Source organism: Struthio camelus, chromosome 9, assembly GCF_040807025.1.
Source record: "Struthio camelus isolate bStrCam1 chromosome 9, bStrCam1.hap1, whole genome shotgun sequence".
Lineage (NCBI taxonomy): Eukaryota > Metazoa > Chordata > Aves > Struthioniformes > Struthionidae > Struthio > Struthio camelus.
This window is the reverse complement of record NC_090950.1, coordinates 6,382,450-6,409,023: the sequence shown is the minus strand read 5'-3', so window position 1 is coordinate 6,409,023 and position 26,574 is coordinate 6,382,450. Positions and strand designations below refer to the sequence as shown.

The following is a 26,574-nucleotide window of genomic DNA, read 5'->3' as shown; positions in this document are numbered from 1 at the left end:
AAGCTTGTTTTTATAAAATATCTTATATATATATAGCTTGTATATACAGCTTATTTATAAAATATCTTGAAGAAAAGCATGACAAATTAATATGAAAATTAATAGGGTACCTTTTTTAGGATAGCCTTCCTCCTGAATCCTGCTGTCTTTATTCTAATCTCAAAGCATCGTTCTTCATGACTAGAAACACCGAGATCTGGAAAATTTTGTAAATATTCTTTTTTCTCTTCTTTGTGTACAGTCTTCAGACTTGAATTATGCTGCTTCTTACCGTTATTCAATACTCACCGTGTTTTGTGGGTTGTTAGGTACAATAATATGCTGAATAATTGTTACATCCCCACCTAAGATTTGGGTGAATGTTCTTCAGTCTTTGTTGTCTCTGATGACAGAGTGATGTTGGTGGGTGGTTATGCTTGCTCTTATCATTTCTGGTTTTCACCACGTGTTTTTTAGATTAAATTGCCTTCTCTGTCTTAATGGTCTCTTTTTGCTCTTCAGACCTGTGAGAGAGGTGCGTGTTTATCAGTGTACATTCACTTCCTTACAACTACACAAGACTCAAAGTCTTAAATGTTCACAGCTCACGGGTATCCATCCAGTTCCTACGTGAGGACAAGCCGCAGGAGATCGGGGAAGAATTTCTGGCTCTGTGAAGCCAGCTTATTCTTAGAGATCCAGTGTGTAGTACTGTTTAGAATGAAATGTTTCACCTCAGGTGAAATCACTCAGCCGCAGAGGAGAGTGGGAAATTACTGAGCACAGTAATCCTTGCGTCCATCTTTCCCATGCTTCCTTGGAAGCCTGCCTTTTAAGGTACAACCCTGTATTCAGTAAGAAGCTCTGGTATAAAGCACGACACTTGGTGGAGCCTTCCAAAGTAGCTGAGACACTGTGGAGTGTGCAGTCCTCCGAAATAATACAGGATTTCTCTCTTCTTTCCCTTGAATGCGTTTCAGAGGATTGTTAACATGGGAAGGCCTTGGTTTAGCCTTTGAAAAGTGAATTGCAGAAATGCAGGCCATCTGTTATTTAATGTTTTCAGAAAAGTTTGTCCTGGAACATTTGTCAACTATGAAAATTTCTAAATCTCTGTCTGCCATGGAACAGTTAATCATTCTCTCCTGGGAACTATCAGAGACAAAGATTTATCATAGCTGTAATGCAACCGGCTTTTTCCTCAGTAATAGTATAATCCATTTAGGGTAGCTGTTTCCCAGCAAAACAAAACCTACTTAGTTGTCAGTATTTACGAAACACTGGCACTGCTCAGCCCCTTGCAAGACCGATACTGTTTGACAAGCACCATGTTTAGTATTGTTTTCTGCCTGGGGCTGATTCTTAAGTTGTTAGAAAGAATTCAGCGTTGAGAACATGCTTCCGTAGACCTTTCTATAGGTCACTGTACTGAACTGTGGCCAAATGTTGGCTGATCTTTGTTACGTGGTAGTTTTTAAAATCTGTCAGCATTGTGTCATCGAATGTTCTCCAGCTTTTGAGATACAGGGATTCTGGGCTTCAAGAAGGGGGTGTGGAATATGCCCATAAATGTGTTTCTGGTCTTGAAATTCTTCATGCATCCAAGTGAATTATCTTGGTCTGTTACAAATGTTAAAGAGAAGACGACTGGAGAATGTGCACTGCTGACACATTATTCTTTTTCATCTTACCTTTCTTGTCAAATGAGAACACAAAAGGACCCACTTCTAGGTACTGTAATTAGTGATGTCTTATTAGTAATTAAGAGAGATGGAAAATCCTTTTAAAGTGTCCCGCCCCTTTCGGTTGCAGGGGGTGCCTCCTGAACTTTAATAGCTGCAGTAATTGGAATTACAGAGTTTTAGCAGTAGGGAAAATATGATTCCACAAAATGCAAAGAAAGATGTGTACTTCTGTGTATTCGTGGTGTGAAATTATTAGATACAGGTGACTAGTTGGCAAAGGAAATCTTAATACTAAATGTATCATATTATGAGTTTACATTGTTACAATGTGAGGATTGTGTTTTATTAGAGAAGACTGGTAGGTAGATACGTTGGAATTTGCAAATAATAATTCTGACTGCCATGCCTTGACTGTGCTAGTTTATGTCTCCGTACCTGAACTGTAAAGTGACTATTATGGTCCCTAACTTTCAAGAACAGTCTGTAGCTTAAAGGCATGCTATTAACTTTAAAAAAAATCACTTCTGTATTTGAACATACCTGTTCCATCTAATATTCAAAGTTAATAGAACAGAAGGAAGCTAGAGAAATATTCTTCTGTATGTATTTTAATTTTACCGAGTTTAAGGTTGCTGAACTACATTTGGGAATAAATGCTCCCTAAAAAGGTAATGTGTTGAAAAGACAATGTGCTTCTTAGTACTCTTTATATATTTAGCAAAACTGAGAAATATAATTTCTGTGATTTTTGGTGCCTTCTGAAAGTTTACCACAGCACTTCCTTATAATGAATAAGTGAAGACCACTTCTATACTTGCATTTCATCCATTTTTTCATTTTTCCCTTTTTTTTCCCTACTCTATTTTGCCCTGTTTTCTTTCCTGGTTGTGATGGACTCATTCCTAAGGAGGAAGAGTGAACTACCAGTAAAGAAAAAAAAATGCTGTCAAATGCCCAAAATAGAAAATAAAACAGAGTTGAAGATAATTACTTTTAAGACTTTACTGCTGTGCTGTTGATTAGAAACAAAAGGTAAAGAGTGCCTATGTTGTTTTATATTGCCTTTAGAAATTACTGTAAAGATAATACAAAGGCTAAGGAAAAAAGTTCCCTAAGTGCACGTTTCGGGGCATTATTTTTGTAAGAGATTTTTGTCATTGCTATACTTGGCCTAATTGGGATCTGGATACGCCTATGTACTTCCTGCAGTCAACAAAAGAAGAACAGCTGCATTTACAGATATGCTTATTGATGGTTCCTAATCCAGCTGAGGTAAGAAATAAGAATATATTATTTTCCATGAAAGTATTAGGCCAGTATCTTACTACAGGCTTTTTAATTCGGGCGAGGAGCTGCTGCTGTGCATGCAGCCCATTTTTTTTGAAGTAATTGCAAGTAAAATGGTTTAAAGGATGATGGGGAAGATGGAGTATAATAAAGGTTCATAGTAGGCAGAAAGGTTCTGGCGCAGACTAGAAACCTATATGGACCAAACTAACAGATGTCTCATCTGTCTGAGTTATGAGCAGCCACTTCTACTCTTCTGGATTGAAAAATGTGTTTTCAATCTAAGTTTGCTCTCTGAGACGCTCTAGATTAACTTATTGGAAGGTCCTTAGTAGTCTGTTCTGAGGACATAGAGGTGCTTCTCATAGAGGAACTACTTGCTAATGCCTAGAAAAGTCTAGCTGCTTTCTACTCTGCTTGGACTCAGAAAGTAACCTTCTGTAAGAGTCTGGCATCGACCCATCGATCTCTTAAAAGTGATCTGCCAAGAGGGAAAGGAAAACCATGCATTTGCACTTTTTATCTGTGAGGCAGCAAGAGAGAAGTGTGAGTGAGCTTTTTGAGGGATGGGAAGATAGGATGGTTATTGTCTTGGTATTTTTTCCTCCAATTCCCTCATCTTGTTTTTTGAAGAAGAAATTCATACCTCTCTGCGAAAGATCCGTTATTTGGAAACCAGTGAAACCATGTCCTAGGAACCAGAAAAGTGAAAGCTGGGTGTTTGAGGGAGAAGGAGATTTTTAGCCAGATTGCTTAAGGTTACAGATGATTTAATGTGTGGATGATTTGATATTTTGCTTTGTATTAAAGGCAAAAAAACCTAATATTTATTTTAAACGATGTTTTGTTGATACGGAGGATGGCCAGAGCTGAAATATCTAATATTAAAGTTTAAATGGTCAGCAAATTCCCCGATTTGGAGGACGTTTTTGTTCTTGTGTTCCTTTTGTTCATGTCATACAGCAGACATGAAAAAAGGGCAAATGCAGTTGGGACAAAATGATACTGGCTGGTTGCTGTCAGTATCCAAAATGAACTCCTAACAAAATGCGGGGTGAATTGTAGATGTTGAGGTTACTGATTTCTAGTTTTTGAAATGATGAGGTTCTCTATTTGTGCCTGTTCGAATCCCAAGAAACCCCTGTGTTTCTGTTTAAAGGACAGAAAGGATCTCTGCTGCTTAACACTAATAGTTATGAAATCATCTCTTTTCCTGCTCTCGCTTTTTCCCCCCATAGCCTGCCAAATTGTAGTCATGGAATATATAATATTTCACTATCACGCTACGAAAATCCTCTGTTTCTATAATTTACTCTAAAACAGTTAGCTTGTAATGACTCTTGAGTCGGTTTTCATGGGTGGTGCTGATCAGATGACACTGATTCAGCTGTTGCCATTGTCCTCCGCTCTTTTCCCTTCTCTTAAAAACTGACTTCTATATTCTCCAATTTTTATTCTTTTTATCTCCCCACCCTGAGCCATTTGTGCAATGTGATCCTCTTTCTCTCTCGCGGGGGTGGGTGGAGAGGAGGAGTGACAGAAAGGGGGAACTCCTGTTTGAAAGCCCTGTTCAGTTCCCAGCAGAGAAAGAGCTCTGGAGGCAGGAATGCCAAGTATGTTCATTTTCTCTGCTTCCTGACCCTCCACAGCATGTGACTTTTGCAGAATGGAGTGTGTCTGGAGAGCAAAAGTCTATACTTTTTTGTTTCTTGGAGTGTGCTTTATCCAAACGGAAGGAATAGTTCTGTTGATTGCAATATCCTTAATATATTGCCTGATGCAGCAGCCTGCCGGGAACCAGCTTAGAGTTGCCAGGATCAGATACTGATGTGCAGTAAACTAAAGTGTTTGTTGTCAAGAGATCTAGCATCTCTTTTGCTTTTCTGTATTTCTCTGTTGCTTTGATCAGAGTGTCTTACTGATTTAAGTGGATTAATTATGTGAAGACTGAGTTTTGGGTTTTTTTTTGTTTGTTTGTTTGTTTGTTTTTAATCTCCCCTCCTGGATGATGGAATTTATAAATATGTATTATGCAAGTCTAACACAGAATGAACTGCTGATGTAGACTCCCAGCGTGCTGGCTTAAATAGGTAATTACTAGTGGGATACAGCAAAGAGGTGGTCTGATCCTTAAGGCTGTAAAAGAAGGCTAGATGAAGGAACAGTGCTTGAGCAGGAGTCTATCCATCCTGCTGTAGCGCTTCTGAAATGTAAAGGAAACTCCCCAAAGGAAGGTGACTCATAGAAATTTCATTTTTGCTGGTGTTCTCTCCAGTTGTCTTTCTGCATTCCCCTTCACAGGGGCATTGGGTGCCATGGCTGGCCTGAGACTTCGGGGGCTGGCATCCTCCAAACTTTATCAACGCCGGCAGGATCGGCTAAGTGGCACAGGGTCACTCCTGAGCGACAGGACAGATACAGCAGCTGGGATACGTGGGTATGTCTCTGAGGTGAAGGGAAGGGTATTGTTGAAGCGTTTTCCAAGGTCTGTTCATTTTTGTCTTTTTTATTTAAAAGAGGATTGACTGAACACGGCCAGACAGGGTGAAGTCTGTTTATTTTCATTTCCAAGTAGCGTATGAAGGAAAGGACTTCCCTGACAAGGAAGCTTTCAGTTTTTAGCAATAACAGGAAAGCAACCATGGAGAACCTTTGCCATTTTGAAGGACTGTACAAGATTCTTCAGACCTAGTCTTGTTAATGGTGAAGTATTTATGTGCTGTGGGAATAAAGAAATAGGGAGAAATGCAGTAGTTTTCCAAAATGCTGGTTAGATTTTGCTGTCCCTTGATCTTTAGGGTTCAGTAGCGCATTTCTCCCTCTGTACGGTCAATAACAACAGGCTAGCTGTTTTTAGGTGTTGTAAATAACTCCATTGTGCCAGATAATTGAGCTTCCAGCATAGCTGCTTCTTGAGATGACTTAGGATGTGTCAGACAAAGCTGCTTAAGTCTCTCCCCAGACAGTTCTATTGCTTGATTTGCTCATTACTTTGTCTACGCTTCTGGTTAAAATTTTAATTTTCTTCTCAGTGTCCATTGAAGTTAATTTTGGGCAGGAGAGAAATTAACAGGAGTTAAATAGAAACGTCTCGCATTTTGGGAGAATTCTGAGCAGCAGCAGTGTGGGATGTGAAGTCTGAGTCCCAGGGAGGATCAGTGAACGTGCAGGAGAGAGATTTCCTAGCAGTCAGAGGCTTTGAGTTTTAGTCTCCTCTTAGCTGGAGGAAGACCTAGTGCTCACTCGTTAATTCAGCGGTTGGGCTGGCTTCTCAGTTTGAACCCCGGATCCCCCACTAGAACTCCTACCTTCACGCTCCTTCCCAGTCTTTTCTTTTTACCCTCTACCAATATTAGGTAGTGAGTGAGTTTTCAATTTTTCCTATACAAAGTGGTGAGTGTATGAGAAATTAGCATGGAGAGGAGTAAGAGGATAGTGAAAGAAATTTCAGTGTCATTCAGGGGAGAGGATGGTGTTCAGGAAGAGTGAGAAGTGTTATAAGGGGCTGGTGAGAGATGAGAAAATAAGCATTGGAAAAACAGTAAAGAAACATGAACAATGACAACAGAAAAGCAGACTGTGAGCTGAAGGTGAGAAGCATGAGATCAATGCTCAGGCATAATCGTCTCACATTTTCAAAATGTAATTTACTTGCAGCTATTTAACTGTTTCATTGTAACATGTAAAACTCATCTCTGCAGAGAGAAGGTGAAGGGACAGTTTTTTTTCCGTGGCAGCTGTGAGCCTGCTCTCTGAATTTGTAGTCATGACTTTTTCAAGCTTTGATTTTTAAAATCAGAGTTTAGAGCACTATCTTGAGTAGATGTAACTTAATCCGCTTATGCAGGAAATATGTCCTTTTCTGAACGGACATGTTTATAGTACTGTCAGCACTGTACTAGTATAGCTTTGCAAGAGAGTGACGTTATTTCCAGTTTGCAGTTTCTGTATCACCTAGACTTCGGAGCTGGAGCTTGGTGTTTGGAAAACGCTCATCTGTGAGAGGTCTCCCCTTTTAAACTGACACCGTTAAATGTTCTGTGTGAGGCTGCTGCAGGAGACGATCTGGGCTGCGCTGGCATAGCTGTGCTGACAGTAATGGTTCTCCAAACGTACCGCATCGGGTTTGGGCACTTCAGTAAGTCATAGTCTAGGAAGACTGAAGAGTGCCTGGGAGCTAGCTCTGAAGCCGAGCACGTCTAGAATTACAGAGGTGGTGGTAGGCAGGAGAAACCTCCGGTGCTCATACTGTATTGTGTTGGAGCAGATAGGCTGCATATATATCACTGTGGTGACAAGCATACTAAGCAAGTCAGACCATGCTTACGTGTCAACTATATGCTGGCAGAATTTTTAATAAAGCCAGGCAGGACGGGAAGAAATAACTTTTGAAGGTGCCAGAGTGATTTAGGGGGGAAATCTCTAGATACATACGTTGAATATATTTTCACATCATAGTTCTTGAAGCAAAGAAAACATAAGGGCACTTATTAAGGCTTCTTATTCAGCAGATGACAAAACTGAAGATTATAATCTGCTACAGAATTTTGCCTCCTGAGTGACTTGTGTTTATCCACAATTTTTGAGCTACAGATAATTGTTGCTTCTACCTCGGCAGATCCTGACAGTTTGCATCCTTTCTTTAGGCAAATGACTGTAATCCAAAAGCAGTGTTGTTACTAGTTGATGATAATTATGAACGCGCTTGGGAATGATTTGTCTTACCAAGTACCAGTTAAAAAAAAAAAAAAAATCACAACACAGACGTTTTAGGTCCTTTCAGAAAATGGAAGGGGAGGAGGAGAAAGAGAGAGAGAGAAACATTTGTCTGTTTGATAGAAATAGACATAGAAATGGTACATGCTTGAAAATCAAAGGATATTTTTGGTGTCAGATGTATAATCTGTTTAAAATGTGTACCCTTTTTGTTGATGTTTCCTTGGTTTAAGCGGTTGCTTTGCTAAAAGTTTGTTGTCCTAAGTAATCGTTGGTGGATATTTTGAAAATAAGCATTGCATTGAGTTGAAAGGGATTACTGAGTACCTGTTGTGTGGGACGTTTTTCTGTGTGACTACCAATGGACTTTCATTGCTGCTGCTGGTTTCGGCCGTCTACACGATGGCTGTTTCCCCTGCACGCTAGCCATGCAGACGTGGTACTCTGTTCTCAGCTGGAACCTTTGAAGGAGCGGAATTTTTTTTTAAACCTCTGGCTCCCGCAAATAGCAAATGGCTGTAGCTGGTTGGCCAAGGAGTGATGAGGACCTATAAACGCTTGTCTCCATATTGTGCCTATAAGCTGCATTTGTATGTTTTTCTTCATTTACTACTCAGGGATAATGGAAATTAAAGGTAAATGTGCTTATTTCTTTCAGAACTTGGGGGCCTGCATAGTCGGGGGAGGTCTGGTGAAAGAAACACCATTAACTTGTTATTTAGCCAACTAAAAACTAATAGGAAATAAATGGAAAATACCATGCAAAGAGAAGGAGAAATTCTGAAAATGTTAAACTAGGCACGTAATATTATCAAATGCACAATCATACACTGATCAAATAGTATTTTTTCCTCTGACACTTTATAAGAAGTTAAATAAAATTATGCGCTTTAATAACAAGTTTTAAAAATTATATAACCTGATAATGTGCCTTAAAACAAAGTTGAACCACTGTGAGAAAACTTTCCAGAAAAAAAGTGAATTCAAGTGAAGACATCTTGGAAAAAATGGTAGGGGTGGTTGGCAGATATCTTTCAGTAGAAATTCATGAACTGATACACTTCCTCTTTCTTTTTTTCCTTTGTGTTGGTCATAATCTGTGAAGTGAATCATAGTCTGGTATTGTCCCAGAAAGATATATATATATATTTTTTATCTTTGTCAATGTTAAGGATTTAAAGCCGTATACCCTTAACCGTACTACAAGGTAGATGGGAGCCCCTCTCCGTGAGTGCTCTGATTTTTATCTTGGCTACTGGGAACTAGGATATACACAAGCAATGATAGCTTTCTGGGTTATTGACTTTTCACTCTTATGTGTGTACACAAATATATACTACAAGTGACTATGTAAATCCTATCATATTGTGTTATCCTGTCTAAACAATAGTTTCGACTGGTGGACCATATAAGAATATGATGTTTAAGAGACTGAATATATCTGAAACTGCTATTTATAGAAGGTAACTACATATTGACTTCAATGATTTAAGGTGCAATGCTGTCAAATATTTCTACAGCAGCTATAGCGGTGGCACAAAATAAATCTCCTAATTAATTTATACTTCATATTTAAAAATGTTGTTTTTTTTTCAACTTGAAAGCAATGCTGCTAATTTATAATAAATAGTTCTGAGAAGTCAAAGCATGAGGAACCCACTCCTAATTATAATGGTAAATAACTTATTTATGTAAATAAGATATTTCAACAAAGAGCATTAGTTAAAGTTATGGCATATAATGGAGAGAGATTGGAAAATGTGTTGTTCAAGCACTAGTATTTTTGTTGGTTTTGCACAGGACTGGAGAACTTCAGGATGTTTTCCTAGTTGTATTTTAATAGCCTTTCCTGTCTTTGTGTCATCAGCTAATTGTTAAAACAGAGGAGGATGTTGTATTTTACTGCATTGCATGCAAAAAGTCAGTGAGTAAATAGAATGCAAGCAGCACTCCGTTTTGGGGACCGACCTTTGTGGGGAAGACTGGTATCTAAATAACTCAGTAGGCCAATCTTTCATGGTCATTATGAGTGCAACCACCAAAAGGATGGTTTTGATCCCACTCTTCCTCTCCCCGTGCTACTGGCACAAGTGTTTGTGCAGCCTGGTAGACTGAATTATAGAACTGCTCTGAATGAAAACTGTCCTCCCTCTCCCTTCCAGCTTTAGTTAAATTTAACAGGGATCCAGTTGAATGAACGCTTGCTCTGGCACAAGGGGAAGGGCACATGGGTGTGTGGTTTAGGGAGATTATGAAATTGTGGCATATATGAAAGTAAAACTGAAATGAATGGAAAATCATGCCTTTAGAGCAACGCTGAAGTGTCATGTTTTAGTTTGAGTGCAAAGAGTGAAATGTCTTAAATAAAAATGGATGCCAAGTCATCAATGAAAAGAAAGTGGAGAGGTAAAACTCAAGCTATTATTATCAAAGATCTGCTGCTGCTGGTTCATATTATAGGGGACGCTAGGTCATGGCTGCTGTATGATTTTGTTGTCTCTTGTACAGCTATCCCCAACAAACTTCAGCTGTGTTATAGCTGAGGCAGAGAACAGGCATTTTTTAAATACAAGCAGCAGCAGCATAACTATTTGTGGAATAGAAGGAGCCTGAACAGAAAGTTCTTGCTCCCCAAGCAGCTGCAAATTCACAGCTTTCTCTAGAGGAAGGGAGGGAAGGCAAGTGGGTTTTGCCTGGAAATACTTGACCGTCTGGGCTCTTCAGTGTATTAGGTAAACAGTTCTGAGGATGCCTGTTGTGTCAGAGATATCTCTGTAGCCTTCCAACTAACTGCTCTTCATTCAGCTGTTCTCTAGCATTGAGTGTTTAGCACACGAAACTAGGCGAAAACTGGAACTTGAACCTTTATAACGCAATTCTCTCATCTTCTAAAACTGTAGCATTCGTTCAGAAGATCTCAATGGTGAACATCTACTCGGTTTGGTAGATGATAAATTGTACTTTATTGTAATATGTTCTTATATTCTTGACCGTCTCTTTTCCCAGCTTGCCCTGGAATATTCAATCATAAGAATAATAAGTAAATAGTTTCTAGCTGGTTGGAGTTGAATCCGTTGTCATGTCTTCCCACTTGGGAAGAAAAATTTTGGGCTGAAACCTGGAATGCAGGTTCTCTGTGCCGATGTGAGCATCGTTGCTAATAGACCACTTGCTTGAGTGCATGATAGACGTTTTATAGCTCTACGTGTGCTTAGACTGTGTAATTTTGTGTACAGATTTTTCATATAATTTTTTCCCCCGAACTAGCCGTTTTTCTCATGCATGATTTAAAAAGACACAATTATTAGCTCATTTGCATTATGGCATTTCTTGGACAATTCAGGCTGTATCACAGTCATCTTTCTTATAACCTTTAAGGAAATCTTGTCTGTATCAGCCAAGTTCTTCTAGCTCAAACATGTTTTGTTTTCTGTTTCCAAACGTTGGAAATGTTTATACTGTATTTTTTAGCAACATTGTTACTGACGTTTTATTATGTATCACAGCCTTTTTGTTATAATGGTATTGGAATGTCTTGACTAATTCTATAGCTAGGAGTTGATCTTTTGCATCATTGTGAAGGCTGTTATGTACGTGCTTTGTGCATAACAGTAAATAAATTCCTGGGACTTCTGACATTTTCCTGCTATAGCAGGTGAGTAAGGTGGATGAATTTTGGGGGAGTTACGCATTAAATCCATAGTTGTACTTTCTGGTAATAGAAGATAGTGAGAACACAGAATATTAGTGCATTTGACTTTCACTGGCAATTCTAATTTCCCAATAGACTTTATATTGTTTAGAAGTTAGGGTTTGCTGTGGGGTTATTCTGTCTTGACAGCCCTCCAATACTCTTCTCAGATTGGAGGCTCCTGACAGCCTTATTCTTATGAATCAGCCCCTACATCTTCAAGATCGTTCTTGCCATTTGACTCTTGTCAGAATCTCTCCCAGGGTAAATGTATTCAATAGGGTTTGGTATAAACTATTACATTAGTGAACCTGTACTCTCTTTCATACAGAAGAACATGGCTTTTCAGATTGCAGGCAGGTATTGCATACTGCAGTTGTCTAATGCCAGAGCTGTAGCGGTTCTTTCTGCTCTTCCAGAATTGAGTCAACAGGTAGTTGGTCAACGGCAATGATGGGTACTGTTTTCCAGGTATTGTCGAAGTGCACTTTTAATAAGTTCAGGATTTCTTTAAAGTTAATTCCATGTTTATAAACAACCAAAAAACCAGTAGATCATGCTTTGTTGTTAGTGTGTGGAGCAGAATACCTGCTATCTCGTAGGAACCTATGAAACTCATTGAAATGATTTTTCCTGTTTTTTTTTTTTTTTTCCATAACCCAGAATAGCTTTTTCTCTGATGTTAACGTGAGGCTTTCTTAATCATGGCCGCATCGGTTAGCTCAAGTCTTGGAATTCAGGCATCAAGTCCTTCAAGAAGGAACAAATGTTTGTTGGAGAGATTATATTTTCAAGTCCTGGTGCACATTTGATGCATGATTTAACTGAAAGTGGTGGTTGAAAATGCAGCTGATTAGGTTACAGGAACGATCTCTGGGCTTTGCTGCAAACACAAATGTTTTTGTGTTGACCTATTCCTTTGCTACTTGGCAGGATAGACATATTTCTTTAAGCCATGATCCCTAGTTCGTAAAGTTACATGGTTTCCTGTTTGTCCCTAATTCTGGTTCATGTCCATGTTTAAAGCTCCTTCATATTGCAACGAGGTAACAAGTTATAATAGATTTTTACTAAATCAGTACTCTGATCTTGAGCTCAGAACCTATTACTGCCCCCGCAAACCACCCTTTGCCACCCCTCTTTGCCACCCTTGCAGTTGCAGTGGCAGGAAGAAGGTGTGCTTTCACTGGGCGGTCACTCCAGATCACAGTCTAGCCTATTAGTGCAGGCAGCAGGTGTGATGCATCCGGCTGAGCTGAGCCAGCTGCGGCACAGGCCTGGTCTTGTTGCCTCTGGAATAGGAGGCTGCTGCTGTTACTGCTGCCTGCTCATTCTAGTCCAACTCTGAGCACAAGGCACCGGAGTACAAACCGTGGTGTGTTTTTGTAAGGATACCTCTGACCAGAGGAAAGAGACGCTTCTGCTACTGAAATGTGCTTATTGAATTATTATTTTGAAAGAGGTGTGGAAAACAGGATGTCAGGTTGTAGAATAATGCTAACAAAGGAAATTCAACTCTTTACTACAGTTAAAGGTCTGTACTCTTTGAACAATGATGGTTATGATTTTTATTTCAAAGTGTGTACAATGTGTGTACCAGTTTAAATAGATTTGTATATAAAAAGAAAGAAGAGCTATTTTAAACTAAGCCTTCTTTTATTTTGTGCATATTAGTGGTTCAGGAAAACTGTTGTACAAATATTCCAGTGACTTTGATATGCTGGAAATTTTTTATTCTTCCATGTGTAAAGCTGCTATCTTTCCAATAGTATAGAATTCAGAGGTAGCTCAGAAGGCATAAAATAGCCTTTCTGTATCTAAAAATGGAACAGTATTACGGTTTTATATGATTGGATATTTTGGAGGTTAAAAGAAAGATCCGATTCCAACAGGAGACGGAGACTCTTTCCTTAGCATATATTTTCCTCCCCATTTGGACATGGGATACAGGATTTTAAAATGGCATTCTGCTAGTATATACAAAACTTAGATTACTGTGGCAGCACACGTGAAAGTTTTGTGAAAGAGGTTAAGGTCATTCCATGCTTTAGGGGAGAAAGAGAAAATTGTCCTTTGCAAGATTTGCAAGTGTGGCTCCCCCCCCCCCCCCCCCCCAAGCCTCACTTTCTGCGGAAATGAAGTTGATTTGCCCAGCCAGGCAGGGAGACTTCTCTCTTCCATTACCTTTTTAACTTGTTGCCAATTTCAACTAATTTGTCAGGAAGCAGAGGCATTGGATGTAATTAAGTTCCTATGAATCCTGTGCACATAAGCTAATGGGTAGAGAAGAAAGGCCTCATTAATTCTTTCACTGAAAGGGAGATCAGGGGATGCTCAGAGAAACCTCACCGGAGCACCTCCTGAGACCAGAAATCCAGAGAAGTCAGGATTCATGGATTTGCTGCTCTCAGAACTACAGGTTTAGTTTAAGTAGTGGATATTTGATATGTGCTATGAGCAGGATGGCAGAACGGCATTCACTGGTGAAGTGAGCAGACTGGTGAAGTGGCCAAAAATGTGCAATAGGTAAGCCTGCCACGAGTTCATTCTGCTGCAAGGGCGCTGCCTCCCCTGTGTGAGTTGTAAGAACGTTATTTCTAACTGATGTCAGTGCTGAAATGACTCGTTCACTGTTCTTTTTTCATATAAAAGGGAGTTTAAAGCAATACAAACGTTGCGTTCATTGATGTTGGGGCAATTTGGATGATAGGAGTACACTCATATGACTGGCTGTGACATGGCTCACGATCTTTCTCTTGTCTTTGTTCCAGTAATATGTCTGATGCTCTTGCAAATGCAGTATGTGAACGCTGCCAGGCTCGGTTTGATCCTGCAGAGAGGATTGTGAACAGCAATGGGGAGCTCTATCATGAAAACTGCTTTGTCTGTGCTCAGTGTTTTCGTCAGTTCCCGGACGGACTCTTTTATGAGGTGAGGCCACTGTAGTTATAAACCTATGGAAAGCTGTTTGACACATTGCATTGTAAGTCCTATCCTCTATAATGCTGAATGTCCTGTGTTCTATAAAAACTGAAGGTACTCGGTCTCTCTCCGGATTAAGTGTCTTTCTTTGTCCGCTTTGTTTGCTTCTCTCTGCCTGTCTCTCCCAAGTTAAATGGATGTGCCCAAGGGAATAGCCAGATGTTTCAATTACTGCAAGGTCCATAGCACCCCACAGCTTGAGAGCGTAAGAGCTGAAAAGTCGTCACTACCCTGAAAGATGGAAAAGGGAGTCTCTTTCCTTTTCATAACTCCAGCTGGTTCGAACGGGTATAAGTAACATCTTTAAAATTGTAGCAGGAAGCTGGCCGTGAAGGATTTGAAAAACATGGAGGGGAGGAAAAATGTGGCAGGTAACTTCAGGGGTTTTTCCTACTGTCTGTCTTGTACAATTGCTTGTTCCTTGTTGTTAGAAAAAGAGCAGGAAAAGGTCTTCTGACGCACAAGTCTGTAAAACCTGGAATGTATCAGTCTCATGTGACAAAGAGGTCACAGAGCTGTTTTCCAGCTGCACAACTGACATATTTTGTATCAAAACTTGTTAATGATTTCTCCTCCACTTCCTTCACGAATGTGTAGCAGAAGAATTTGGGGCGGATGACGTGGCAGATGACATACGCAAACTTCCTCCTGTCACGGAACCTAGTCAAATGACTTCTTACTCTATACTAGTCCTACTCTGTCAGCACAACGCTCTATTTATTTTGCCTTTTCCTGGGTTAAATAGACTGTTCTGCTTTTCTTTACGTTTCTTAATTAAAATCAACCATAAAATTGTTGGCTTGCTTGTTTTTTAATGTATTGTGGTAGTCGCCATAGAGAATTGCAACGAGCTAGTTGGTTGGGCAGTCAGAAGTGAGATTTTTGAGGCTGTTTTCTGTTCATCAAGTTTGTCAGTTATTATTTTCTTTTGATCTAGGTAATTTCTTCTGGTGTGGTCAGTCAGAAACCATGTTAGCAGATCAGTTGTCTCATCCCAGGTATCCAGGCAAATACAAATTATTCAAAATTGAAATGTGGCATAACGGGAAAGTAGATTATCAGAATAAAGAATACGTTGTAAGACATATGCTAGTGTATATCTGAATGTTACAACTGAGAGGTGAAGCAAGCAGAAATCTGGAAAACAATATTTCATGTAATTTCATTAACATGTTGTACAACCTGAATATTCTAGGACATGTTTTCATAAGTTTGCGATTTGGATTTTGACTTGAATGTGCCCTGTTCTTTAGAGTATGCGTACGTGCCCAAGTTGTACTGGTATCCCGCACATTTACAATTGCAGGCATAAATATGGCTATAATGGAGTACCTAAGTGCAAGAACTAATTAGAGATAGATTTAAAAGTTATCTAATATGATAGGGTTTACATCCATCTTTCTATTCGATATAAGCAGAACTAATCACGGTGTTTTTGGGTACATACTGTGTATAAGGGAAGAGGAATATCGCTGTTAAAAAATAAGGAATTAGATGAAAGTTTTAGCAGAAATATGAGCTGTCCTCTTTATTGCAGTTTTAATTTCTTTGCCGTAACCCTGCATTGCTAGCTTTTGGAGGGATTTCCTACTTAGTTTCTCTTTTCTCTCTCACATGCTATCTGATTAAGAGGCATTTGAGAAAACAAAATATTTCTTAAGATTTCATTAGAAAAAAAATGAATTCTTGGGTTTTTTTTTTGATGTTTTGTACCAAAGTTTTCCAGTTGTCCAACTTAAATTGGTGAAGTTGTTTAAAAATGGGGTTTAAATCTTTTTTACAGAACATGTGCAAGCATGTATTTTGAATATCATGTTATTTTAAACAAGTTGCATTCTTAATTTGCGGTGAGTTTTAGCCTCACATAGGGTGAGTATTTTTGAATTACACGAATAAAAAATTAAAACAAAAAAATGAATTTAAGTGAACTGTAGAAAAAGGACTTTGGACTCTTTGAGGTTTTTATTCTCTTAGAGTAGTGTTGCCATTGGTTTAACTATTTGCTAAGCAAGTTCACCGTGAGGCTGAAACCATATCTAGAAAGTAAAATTTATTTGATAAAATCCTTGGTAGTTTAAAACAAATGAGAGAGAAATTAGAACCAGAAACACTTGACTGACCTTGACCAGTTTGTCATTTCAACAGAAAAGTTATACTGAACTATCAGAAACTAGAGTAGCTCACTGATTCACGAGCGCTTTTCTCGCTTGTTTCGTTCACAGTTTGAAGGTCGGAAATATTGCGAGCATGACTTTCAGATGCTGTTTGCCCCTTGCTGCGGGGAATGCGGTAAGATCTCCAAGTACAGATCTATACAGCCTCATCCAGCTATGGATTTACCGTGATGTTAAGGGGATGTAGCTCTTCTTTTAGCATAGTCTTCCTTGCAACTTCTGCATTCATGTCAGCCCAACAGGGGTACAGCTGCCCTGCTGTGCAAGTCCTCCCATCATTGCAGTGACATCCAGTCCTATGTTGGGATTGCCGTGGTATTTTAAGGAGCAGGAACTCTGGATAGAAACAAAGCATGATATCAGCAGTAATTTGGTGTATTCTGATTGTGGGAAGAACTATTTTTTCCAAATAGAATATAGTAGTTATTGTGGAATTAAAAAGGAAATAATGGTGAACGGCACTAGGTTTTTGATACAACAACTTTATGTATACGTTTAAGGGTGTTGCTTGCTTTTTTGTAGGCGAGTTCATCATCGGGCGTGTTATCAAGGCAATGAACAATAACTGGCACCCAGAATGTTTCCGTTGTGAGCTCTGTGATGTGGCCCTTGCTGACCTGGGTTTTGTGAAGAATGCTGGCAGGTAAGAAAGAGCGGGAGCGCTAAAGCTTTTGTCAGTATGTTGTTGTTGATACAGTAGTGCGAAGTTGAGAGTGGTTAGTTGCTTGTAAACATGGAGGTGAAGCTTGTAAAGGTGCAGAAGAAGCTTTAAGGAACAGACAATTAGCAAATGAAAAAACGAGAACAGTGTTCTTCACCCAGTAAGCTAGGAAGAAAGCAGAAACTCAAATATTAGTAGATTGTGGATGGGTTCTGGAGTAGAAAGCGATTTTAAGCAAAATGCTGGATAGCAGGTGAGAAACAGAGAGATTATGTGGTCCTGGGCCGGGTGCTTATCAAGTAAGCTGCTGAGCAGGAAATCAAGGCATAGCAAGAGACTGAGAGGATAACGCTAGGATTACAGTAAAACATGTTCAGTATAAGATTCCTGTGGTGTTTGTAAACCATTCATTTTATATATAGAAATATAAAAACAGGCCCTAAAGTTTGATTAATGCGTTTAATTGAGAAGTAAGTAATTAAAAACCTAAAAGGATACTTGTACAAAAGCATATCATGACAAGAAAATAAAACAATCCAGAAGTTAACATTCAGTGTTGCACGATTCACAGTTAACTTCAGGCTTTTGTATATCTTGCACAAAGCCTGGTAGTATCCTGGAGTCTGTATTTTCACTGAATGGTGAAAAAGGACAGGAAGGGAAAGGAAAGGTTATATATTGGTACCCTGTCCAGCAGGTTGCCCTCTCTAACTCCCTTTTCTGTTGAGTCCTGTGTGCAACTTCCAAGCCTTAGATTTTAGAGATGGGCCTAATAGATTTTCTTTTGACACCTAAACTTTTTAGACTGGGCTATTTTCATAGCACCCAGGGTAGTTCCTGGGTGTTCTGGGGAAGGCGGCTTGGTTTGCAGCAGTGCAAGCATGATGAAGTATTTGATTTGATTTTGTAATGTACGTACCAGACCTGAAAGGTAAGGATCTCATTCCTATAGCATAGAAAAGGGATTGGTGCGTACGTATGTGTGAATCTATACATAGAAAATATAACCCACCTATTGTGATTTCCAGTAACATCTGTCTCCATAGCATAGAAGTATTATTCTAGAAAATATTATTGGAAACTCTTGGGATATTTTCCCATTACTCTTAGTACCTCGTGATCATGAGGTATCATGAGGCAATTTGTATCAGTGAGGGTAGTTAAGATAATCTCTAACCTACTTTATCTGCAGCAAATTCATACTCTTGCTAAGTAAGTCACAGAATTTACACAGTTATAAAACACCTCAAAAATAAGAGTCTCTTCTGGGCAAACTGGACTTTACTTCTTCAGATGCTCACTTTTCACCTTTGCAATTTTTTAAAACAGTGATTCAGAATTTTATATAGTAAAGATGAATGCTATATTGCTAAACAGCGCTTTTCCGTTCTTGCTTTAGTTGGAAGGTTATCAGGATATCCAGTATTTTGCAGGGAACTACATAAAAGAGGCACTGCAGTAAAGGTTGCTCAGCCTCTGTCCGCCTAAAGCCTTCAGGCCAGGGCAAAGGACGGATGGAAAAGGTAGTGTGATGTTTATTGCTCATCTCCAGCAATAAATGCTGGCAAGCAGTCTAAAAATTGTGACTCCTACCTTAATTCTAGATGGGTGCATTGCAGCGTTTTGCTTTTCCCCCCCCCCCCCCCTTTGCCACAATTTAGCACCAATTATCTGTCTGCTCTGTCTAAACACTTTGAATTTGCTGAATTGAACTAGACGTGCTACTATTCTGTCTCCTCAGGCAGGGCTCCTTCAGGGAATGGATCTCTACTGCTGGCCTGAAACAAAATTTTAAAGTAGGCTGTATGCTTTGTGCAGAGGGAGAGTCATTGCTGAGTATTTAGGGGGTGAATTTTATTTTTTAAGAACAAGCTGTCGGTTTAAGTGCCGCTTTGTTCCCTTCCCAGCTCGTCAGTATTCAGCCATCAGTTTCACGTCTTTGAAATCAATTGGTCTGTTATTGTACTTCTGTTTGCAGTTTCAGTAGGGCAAGAACGTGTGATCTCAGTTGTCAGAAGCGTTCTTCCTAGTTGTAGTCCCTTCCCAAATGGCAGAACTTCCCTCTTCAGGAATGAGTTTGAGTCTAGGTGGGCTATCTCTTGTCTGTGTAGCTGCCCGCCTGCTCTCTTGGCTGGTTTTGGTGGAACGCTGTTCTTATGTGGAAGCAGTGGCAAGAATCATGTTCACAGTTCAGATTTGGCACTTAGTGAGCTTTCGTTTGTCTTACCCTCATAAGTTTGAGGCAACATTAGAGTCCTTTTACCACAAAACAGATTGCACAAAGCCTCACGGAATTTCTCTGCTACGAAAAAATACATCACTGGGTCAAGGGCACCGTTTAGACTTGTGAGGCAGGAAGTAATGCGGTTACCGAGCGCTAGAGTGCGCTGTGTTTCGCAGGAAGTTTTGGTCCCATCATAATGAAGAATGTAAATGTAGCGATTGACATGATAAGGTACGAAGCAAATCAGAAAGATTACTAGCACCATGATGATCATTCTGATAGCTTTTTCCTTTAGATGTTTCTCAACTCTGTTCCCACTCTTCAAGCTTCGGATGATTAGTAAGTAGCAAGTCACTGTAGTAACAAACGGGAAGGTGAATGCCACTGCTAAGGACACAAGAGCATGACGTGATGCCTTTTCTCTGTAGAGCTGCAGGCAGACTGTTGCGTTGTTCACCTCTGCTGTCTGCACGCTGATCAGCAGGGGTGCCATTGCAACAGCAACTATAACCCATAGAAAGGCACATGCCAAATGGGCATAAAGGGACCTGCGGAGCTTGATAGACTTCACAGGGTGCACAATGGCTAGGAAACGATCAACACTGATACACATAAGGAAGTAGATACTGGCGTACATGTTGAGGTAAAAAAGGAAGCCTGTGAGTCTGCATGGGATCTCACCAAATGGCCAATGATTACCAGAAAAATGGTACACCAGCCGGGTGGGAAGTACCAGCACAAAGGACAGGTCAGCCACAGCCAGATGCATCAGGAAAATGTTGGCAGGTGTGCCTGACTTTTGGTCCCGGATGAAAAGCCAAAGAGCTAGGGCATTGCCGACAAAAGCCAGGACAAAGTCCAGGAAATAGAAAGTGGCAAAAAGGATGTTCTCCAGATGTGTTTCTTTGCCACATTGCTCTGAAGCTTTCAAAAAGAAATTTGATTGGTTTGAGCAATTGAAGAGCAGGCTTGAGGGATCTGCTGGGCCGTGCATTCTTCACAACGGGGTTTGGAGTACAAAGCAGAAACCTGAAAGAATTGAGACAACAGCTTACGAAAGAGCCTAGTTTTGTGGGGAAAAAACCCCATGGGAATCGATGATATTTGATACTGATATTTAACAGGAGAGGTCAGTCTGAGTTATAACACTTACCTTAAAATTCTGAATACCTTCTGCTCAGCTGGGTTTTCTAGACCATTAATTCCTGTTGAAGGAACCACTGTAAAGAGTTAGTTAGCTGGTCATGAACTTATATCCAGGCTGTGCTGAGACCTGTTGGATGATAAAGTAGTTAAATGTTCATGTATTATGTTTATGGAAAAATGGATGTGGGTGCTGTATGTCTCGGTAGAAAGTAATTGCTATGTTTCATTTTGAGGCGCTGGGTTAGGACTAAAGAGCTCCAAATGAATCAGCTTCTCTGAACACAGAGACCTGTTGTAAGGTGACCTAGTTTAGCATATCAGCCTCCTTTCTAGAAGGATAGGTCTGGTACTGGTGTCATTAAAAATATTTCAAAGTGCAGGTTTCCTGAAAAATCTACAGTGAGAATTATTTTAATCTGAAGTCCTGTATTTAACACAAACACTTTTAGATGCGATAGCAGAGAAAACTTTTCAGATGGGTAGCAGCATCTGATTTGAACAGTGAAACACACTGAATTGACTTGGAAAAGATTACTAGTTATGCCCATGCTGTTGGTTGTTGTCAAAGACTCATCCTTCTCTGCAGCGTTCCTCTTCTCCCAACATGACCATCTCTCTCCCTCAAAAGCTCCTGAGCTCCACTGTAGCTTATCCTGGGGCTTTTTCGAGTAGCAGCGTAGTAGAGCTGAACTTACTTTTGCTAGTCTTGTTTCCTGCAAGGTCCTGAACAGCATCAAGTAAGCCATTAGACTTTCTGGGCACCTACCCACAGCTTTTTATACGTTCATCATCCTTCGTATAGGCAGTAGGGAAAGGCAGGCAGTTTGAATCTCCAGTGCTATCCCTGTTTCTTGGTTTTCTGAGAGGTGTATCAGTATTCACAGCGATACTTCCATTATGCTTACCATTTCTTTTGTACTGATTGACCGTTACTTGATAATATTCAGTGCGTTTTTAAAGGATAAGCAGCTAAGGAAGCTGAAGAAAGCTGAGACAGAGGAAACGTACAAAAAAGCAGAGGGCTAGGTTGTGTTGTAGAGATCACCAAGACAGCGTCAAGTGAAACTGGATTTGAAAAACACTTGGAAAAAAGTCCTGAAGTAGTGATAGCAAAAGACAAAATGAGTGTCCATTTGGCTTTGGCCATTTGCTTTTTGTCTAGGGAAGCTATGAAGTATGCGAAGGAAGTCTGTTCCTTTGACATACTTGTCAGCAATGAAAACGTCTATCAAGTGTTTTCTCTGTTAAGATCAGTCTGCTCCCTTTCCCTCCCCTGATGCTGAGATTGTAAGATAGTTGCTGACGTTGTAACAAAATTTTCAGTCTCAGCCAGAAGCTACCCTATGTGCAGAAATCTTACATCATTAGACAGTTGATTTGAGGCAGCAGGCAGTGTATCTAACTTCTTAACAGAACTTTTTATTCAGATATCCGTAGACACTGGTGGCTGATTGAGAAACTGAAATGGCTGGTTAGGAACAGACCAATAACATGGCAAATGGAAACAAAATTCCAAGGTAATTCCCATCTTTTGTTTGGTTCCTGTCACTTTCAGGCGGACAGAAAACTATAGTAGCTAGAGATGAATACGTTCTGGAGAAGTTCTGCTCAGTTCATAGAGACAAAAGTCAACAGAAGGGAGGAGAATGACTGAAATTCAGAAACTGAAATTCCTTCATGTGGCCACAGAGGGTCCTTCTGACTTCATGCATTGCTTATATATGCTGCATGTTTATGGTGCAAAAAAGACTCGAGTTTTGAGTGTATGGGGGTACTCCTTGTCTACAACTAGCTGCATGCTGTAGTCCTAGAGATGGCAACATACTATTATCTTGGAGTTACTAAAGCATGCATGCAAGGGAGATTGTACAGCCCTTTTTCCCCGAAGGACATCTAATTCTGTAAAAATACGACTGAACTCTTCAGCTACTCAGTTCCCATTGCTTACATGCACAAAAAGAAAATTAACTCTTGCTCTTTTCTGCATGAATTTACTGGCTTTGCAGAGAAGCCCATAATTGCTGTTGCTAGTGTTTATTTGTCCTTTAAAAAGTAAAATCTGCAAGTATTTTTGAACACAAGAGTTTGAAAGGTCTATGTGATGGTAACACTGAATGCTTAAGTGCTTGTCTTCCCTGGACAGAATTGGTTTAAGTATGTATTTTTCTATTACGTACCAATGGAGAAATAGGAGGAGACCATACCTTTTTGCTGGCTGTTAATTTACAGTGATACCTACTACTTGATGTTCTGGCTAGGTGATCTTTTTTGTGACAAGCGGTTTGTTTAAATATTTTTTCATCTGCCAAAAATATAAGGAGGTGATCCTTGTACACATACACGCCTGCCAGTGATCGGGCAGTCCGATGGCTAAGCATTGTTCTATACCTGGTTGTGACACCACTGCAAAAATAGCAAAATGCTGGACTGGACAAGCCGAAAAAGCTGAGGCAAGGGTGGCCTTATGGACTAGGCAAGGATGTCTTTTGCCTTGATGATATTTTCAAGAGGTGAAGCAGTAAGCAGAGATTTCTTTCCCGTTTCCAAGGTAAACACGAGGGGTTTAGCAGTCTGAAACATTCTGTCAGAGTTCTCCTGTTGATTTCTATTTGGACATGTTTTCAGAGCAAAATACTGTAGGGTCGAGGGGAGAGGAGGAAGTGAGGGACATCTAGAAGTCCAGTGGTTCAGTGACAAGAAGAGGAAGTGCTTAGAGCTGATGATAAAATGTAAATAGATTCCGTCTTTTAAAAGGAGCGCCTTCATAGGAAGGCTGTTATCTCATTTATTTTTTGAGAGGAAGGGGAAGGGAGGTATTTTTCATTGTCTTGTCAGAAATGATAGAAAAGCGAAATGGGTCTCTGTCTAATTTTGCTTAAGTTTTTAAACTAGAAGTAAATGTTGGTCAAGTTTTTTTCTTCACAATTCTGGTTGACTTGAAAGTCATAGCATAATGCTTGACTAGTTCAGAAAAAAAGCTGATGTATTGCTGGCATTAATTGCTGAACTGGTTTTCAGAGTTGAAGTATTGCCAACAAAAAGCTACCGGTAATAATTCTTTATATATTTGTAACTGTAGTCAGTATGGAAGGCCCTTTACTATTATTTAAAGTTGCATTCTCTTTTGTCTGTTTCTAACCTATCAATTTAAAATGAATATGTTTACTTTTGGGCTTTTTGTTTCTTTTTCATTTGATTCGCGTACAAAAAGCGCATTCTAAGTCCTTAAAAAGCTTGTTATACTAGTCAATATGAATGCTTAGAGCAAACTAGAAACTTTCCCACATGACCAAGATTTGTAGTTTGTGCCCATAGCTATATGGTGCAAGAGGCTTTGACTGCACAGGCAGAAGAACTCCTTTAGGAGCCTGGCTCGCTGTCCCGTATTTTCCGCTTGGATTGCACTCTTGGGGTTGTGCGAATATTTAGTGATTTACGTGTTGCTGAGCAGAGTGCTATTCTGGAGTGAGCAATTATCCCAGGCCTCCCAGAGCTGCAAGCTGTAAGAGGCATCGCGATGCTGCTCGTTTGAAATGCACGCACATCGACCATATTTTATGGCCCTGTTTCTCTTCTGCTCCGAAACGAGCCTGTCAGTATAGACACAGCATGATTACCCTCTCAGCGTGTGCTGTACCTGTCACTAATGTGACAGTGCGTAGGCAGCAAAAATAGGTGGCTTATCATAAATTAGTTACTCTAGCTAATTAGGCAGTTTTGTTCTTATGCCCGCTGTAAATGAATTTGAAGTATATGTTAAGGTTTTCAGAGTTTCCTATTCTTACTCCCAGCTAGAGCAGTTTCTGGTCAGAGAATATGTTTGATTGTGGGTTTTTATGATTATTATTATTATAGTGCTCTGTCAAATGGGAATGTTTCCTGTCTTTCACTAAAAGTATTTTTCATCAGAAATAGCCCACTTCTGACTGAAACTGTTCTGCTCTTGAAAATCACTCCCTGCTGAGTCTCCCACCCCTCAGCTGAGAACACTCGTCTCTTGTGAACACCAGAGCAGCGTCAGAGAGCGCTAGTCATAGTAGGTGACTGTCTGTTTTTCTGGCGCAAAGGGATGGACGTTAAGTACGGAAATTTAAAAACTTTTATGTTGTGGAGGAGTGAAGTAAAGAAGAGTGAGGATAGCAAAATTATTCTTTGAACTTTTAGAAATGCTGCCTGTTCTTAGTTTCAGACATTTCCATTATGTTTGTCAGCCTCTGCGTGTGTGTCTGGCCGCCTCACTGACACCAGCCAGAACTAGTGCTGCTAGGAAAGCTCCTTTGTTATTCTCCCAACAGAAGCTCATCTCTTACCTCTTTACGGTGCAGTCCTACGGGTGGAGTATAGGGTCCTTTTGGGGAAAAACTCAGGGAACTCCTTCTGCTGACAGCAAACCAAAAAGAAGCAGCAGTGGTGAAAACAATGAGATGATCCAAAAAGAGCACACAGTAGCAGACAAGTGAGGGTGGAGAAGGGACCCCCTTTATATAGTGTCCTGCTAGCTCTGATAGCACATTATCAGCTCAGTCGCACAAGAGAGCAGCGGAGAGGACACCCCAGCACTGAAGAGCAGTCTTCATTCCAGCTGAGCCCTTGGCACGGGGAGGCTGCTGCTGTTAGAGATATGTGTATGCTGTATGAATATTCCTATGTTCATAGTGCTCACTAAAAGCTGCTACTGAACTCCCAGCTCTTTTAACACAGACTCCTTGGAGTCCTCTGATTATTTTAGGAGGGTGGAGAGAAGCATTGTTCGGGGGGAGTCTGGTATTAATAGACACAACAGGACATTTCAGAATGGGATAATTCCATACTGGTGGGAGTGGGGAGGAGGCGAGGGAGAGGGGCGGCTGCTATGGTAACAGCTCAGCCTGTCCAGCACTTCCCTTTGCGTGCGATAGAGGAGGGTCTATGGGACAGCAGAGAGGGTTTCTCAATGGGGAGGGGTTGATAATGGTTTATCAGTGCAAATGGCTGAAGGCCCCTTATTCAGCTGAATGAGAGGGGTCTCTTTCAGGACACTTGCTTCAGGGTCCCTGTGTCCTGCCCCGTATAATTAGTCTCCATTTGACAGTGCTGAATAAAATTGATGCCTTTATGCTGAGATGAGCACAGCTGCATGTTTCCTTATAATGGGGTGCTGTCTGCTTTTTCTGGGCTCCGTCTGGGAGGACAGTAGTTTCAGCCCTGGAGAGAGACTCTTGCTGACAGGAGGACTCAAAAAGTGGAGAGAATAATAATGATACTTAGCACTTAGACAGGCGCCTGCCAGCTGAGGGTCATAAATGTTTGAGGTCTCAAAACAATATCTGTGTTGTATTCTTATCCCCTTTTTACAGATCGAAGGGTGATTCATCACAGCAGAATTTTGGAAGGGGCTTTGCAGTGAACCCACTACTTTAGCTGTGAATCTACTCTTTCCCTTTTAATTTTTCCCTTTGCCTGGTGTCCTTTGAGAATAACCTGTAAATCTCAGTTTCACATAGGATATAGTGAAAGGAATTAAGCAGGCTTGTTTGTTTTGGGACAAAGAAACCTGCAGAAGTCCTTCCACTGTCATTTTTCTTTTAGCATAAATTCTTCCCAACCTGCAGCCCTGCTGCCGGAGGGGTAGGTAACTAAACTGAGCAGGTTCCCCTCAGAGCTTCTAAATATCGGGAGAGAACTGGTGGATTCCTCCAGCCTTTCAGAAGTCTCTTCTATGTCTTTGCCCAAACTACTACCAGAAATTTAGCTCATGTGCCTGTACAGGGCTGTACTTTTTATTTATTCTAGAACATGTGAGAGAAACACGGTTATGTTAACCACATGGAATTGCATGCTCCGTTATTTTCTTTAACTTAGGGCAATGGGGGGTTATGGACAGAGGACCTGGGATTCAGGAATCTCTTGTTTGTCCTAGCTATTGAAGACTAAGAAATCCAGCCGTAGTAGAGGCATTCTAGCAGTGTGCTTTGGTTTAGTGTTTTTTATTCTCTCTCTCGACTCCCCTTCCCCCCACCCCTTGCTGTAATACCCCCACTATTGCAGGA

General features: G+C 40.3%; 2 protein-coding genes across 10 annotated transcripts in view; one reads left to right on the top strand and one right to left on the bottom strand.

Annotated features, from left to right (window-relative positions):
* LIMS2 (LIM zinc finger domain containing 2) overlaps positions 1-26,574 on the top strand; it is a 50,587-nt gene that overhangs the window by 682 nt on the left and 23,331 nt on the right. For 5 of the 8 annotated variants that reach the window (XR_011142795.1, XM_009669694.2, XM_068954182.1 and 2 more), the window contains exons 1-4: positions 5,251-5,388; positions 14,130-14,289; positions 16,563-16,629; positions 17,037-17,157. Coding sequence is in view for 7 of the 8 variants with exons in the window: in XM_009669694.2 (XP_009667989.2) it covers positions 5,267-5,388; positions 14,130-14,289; positions 16,563-16,629; positions 17,037-17,157 (470 nt within the window). In the remaining variant the exon portion in view is untranslated. Of the gene's footprint in view, positions 1-5,250; positions 5,389-14,129; positions 14,290-16,562; positions 16,630-17,036; positions 17,158-26,574 lie in introns of those variants that run through there. The other 3 variants (XM_068954183.1, XM_068954185.1, XM_068954184.1) reach the window with 1 other exon arrangement.
* Positions 17,164-25,284, bottom strand: GPR17 (G protein-coupled receptor 17). 2 transcript variants are annotated; one of them, XM_009669691.2, is made up of 3 exons: positions 24,856-25,284; positions 20,553-20,604; positions 17,164-20,428 (listed from the first exon to the last, which is right to left on the bottom strand). In XM_009669691.2, the coding sequence occupies exon 3, from the start codon at positions 20,391-20,393 to the stop codon at positions 19,359-19,361; it is 1,035 nt and encodes a 344-aa protein (XP_009667986.2). In that variant the 5' UTR covers positions 20,394-20,428; positions 20,553-20,604; positions 24,856-25,284; the 3' UTR covers positions 17,164-19,358. The 2 variants fall into 2 exon arrangements, with proteins under 2 accessions (XP_009667986.2, XP_009667985.2); XM_009669690.2 differs by lacking the exon at positions 20,553-20,604.

Coding starts and splice junctions, on each gene's coding strand:
- GPR17 (XM_009669691.2), bottom strand. CDS start 20,393: ATGCACGGCCCAGCAGATCCCTCAAGCCTGCTCTTCAATTGCTCAAAC.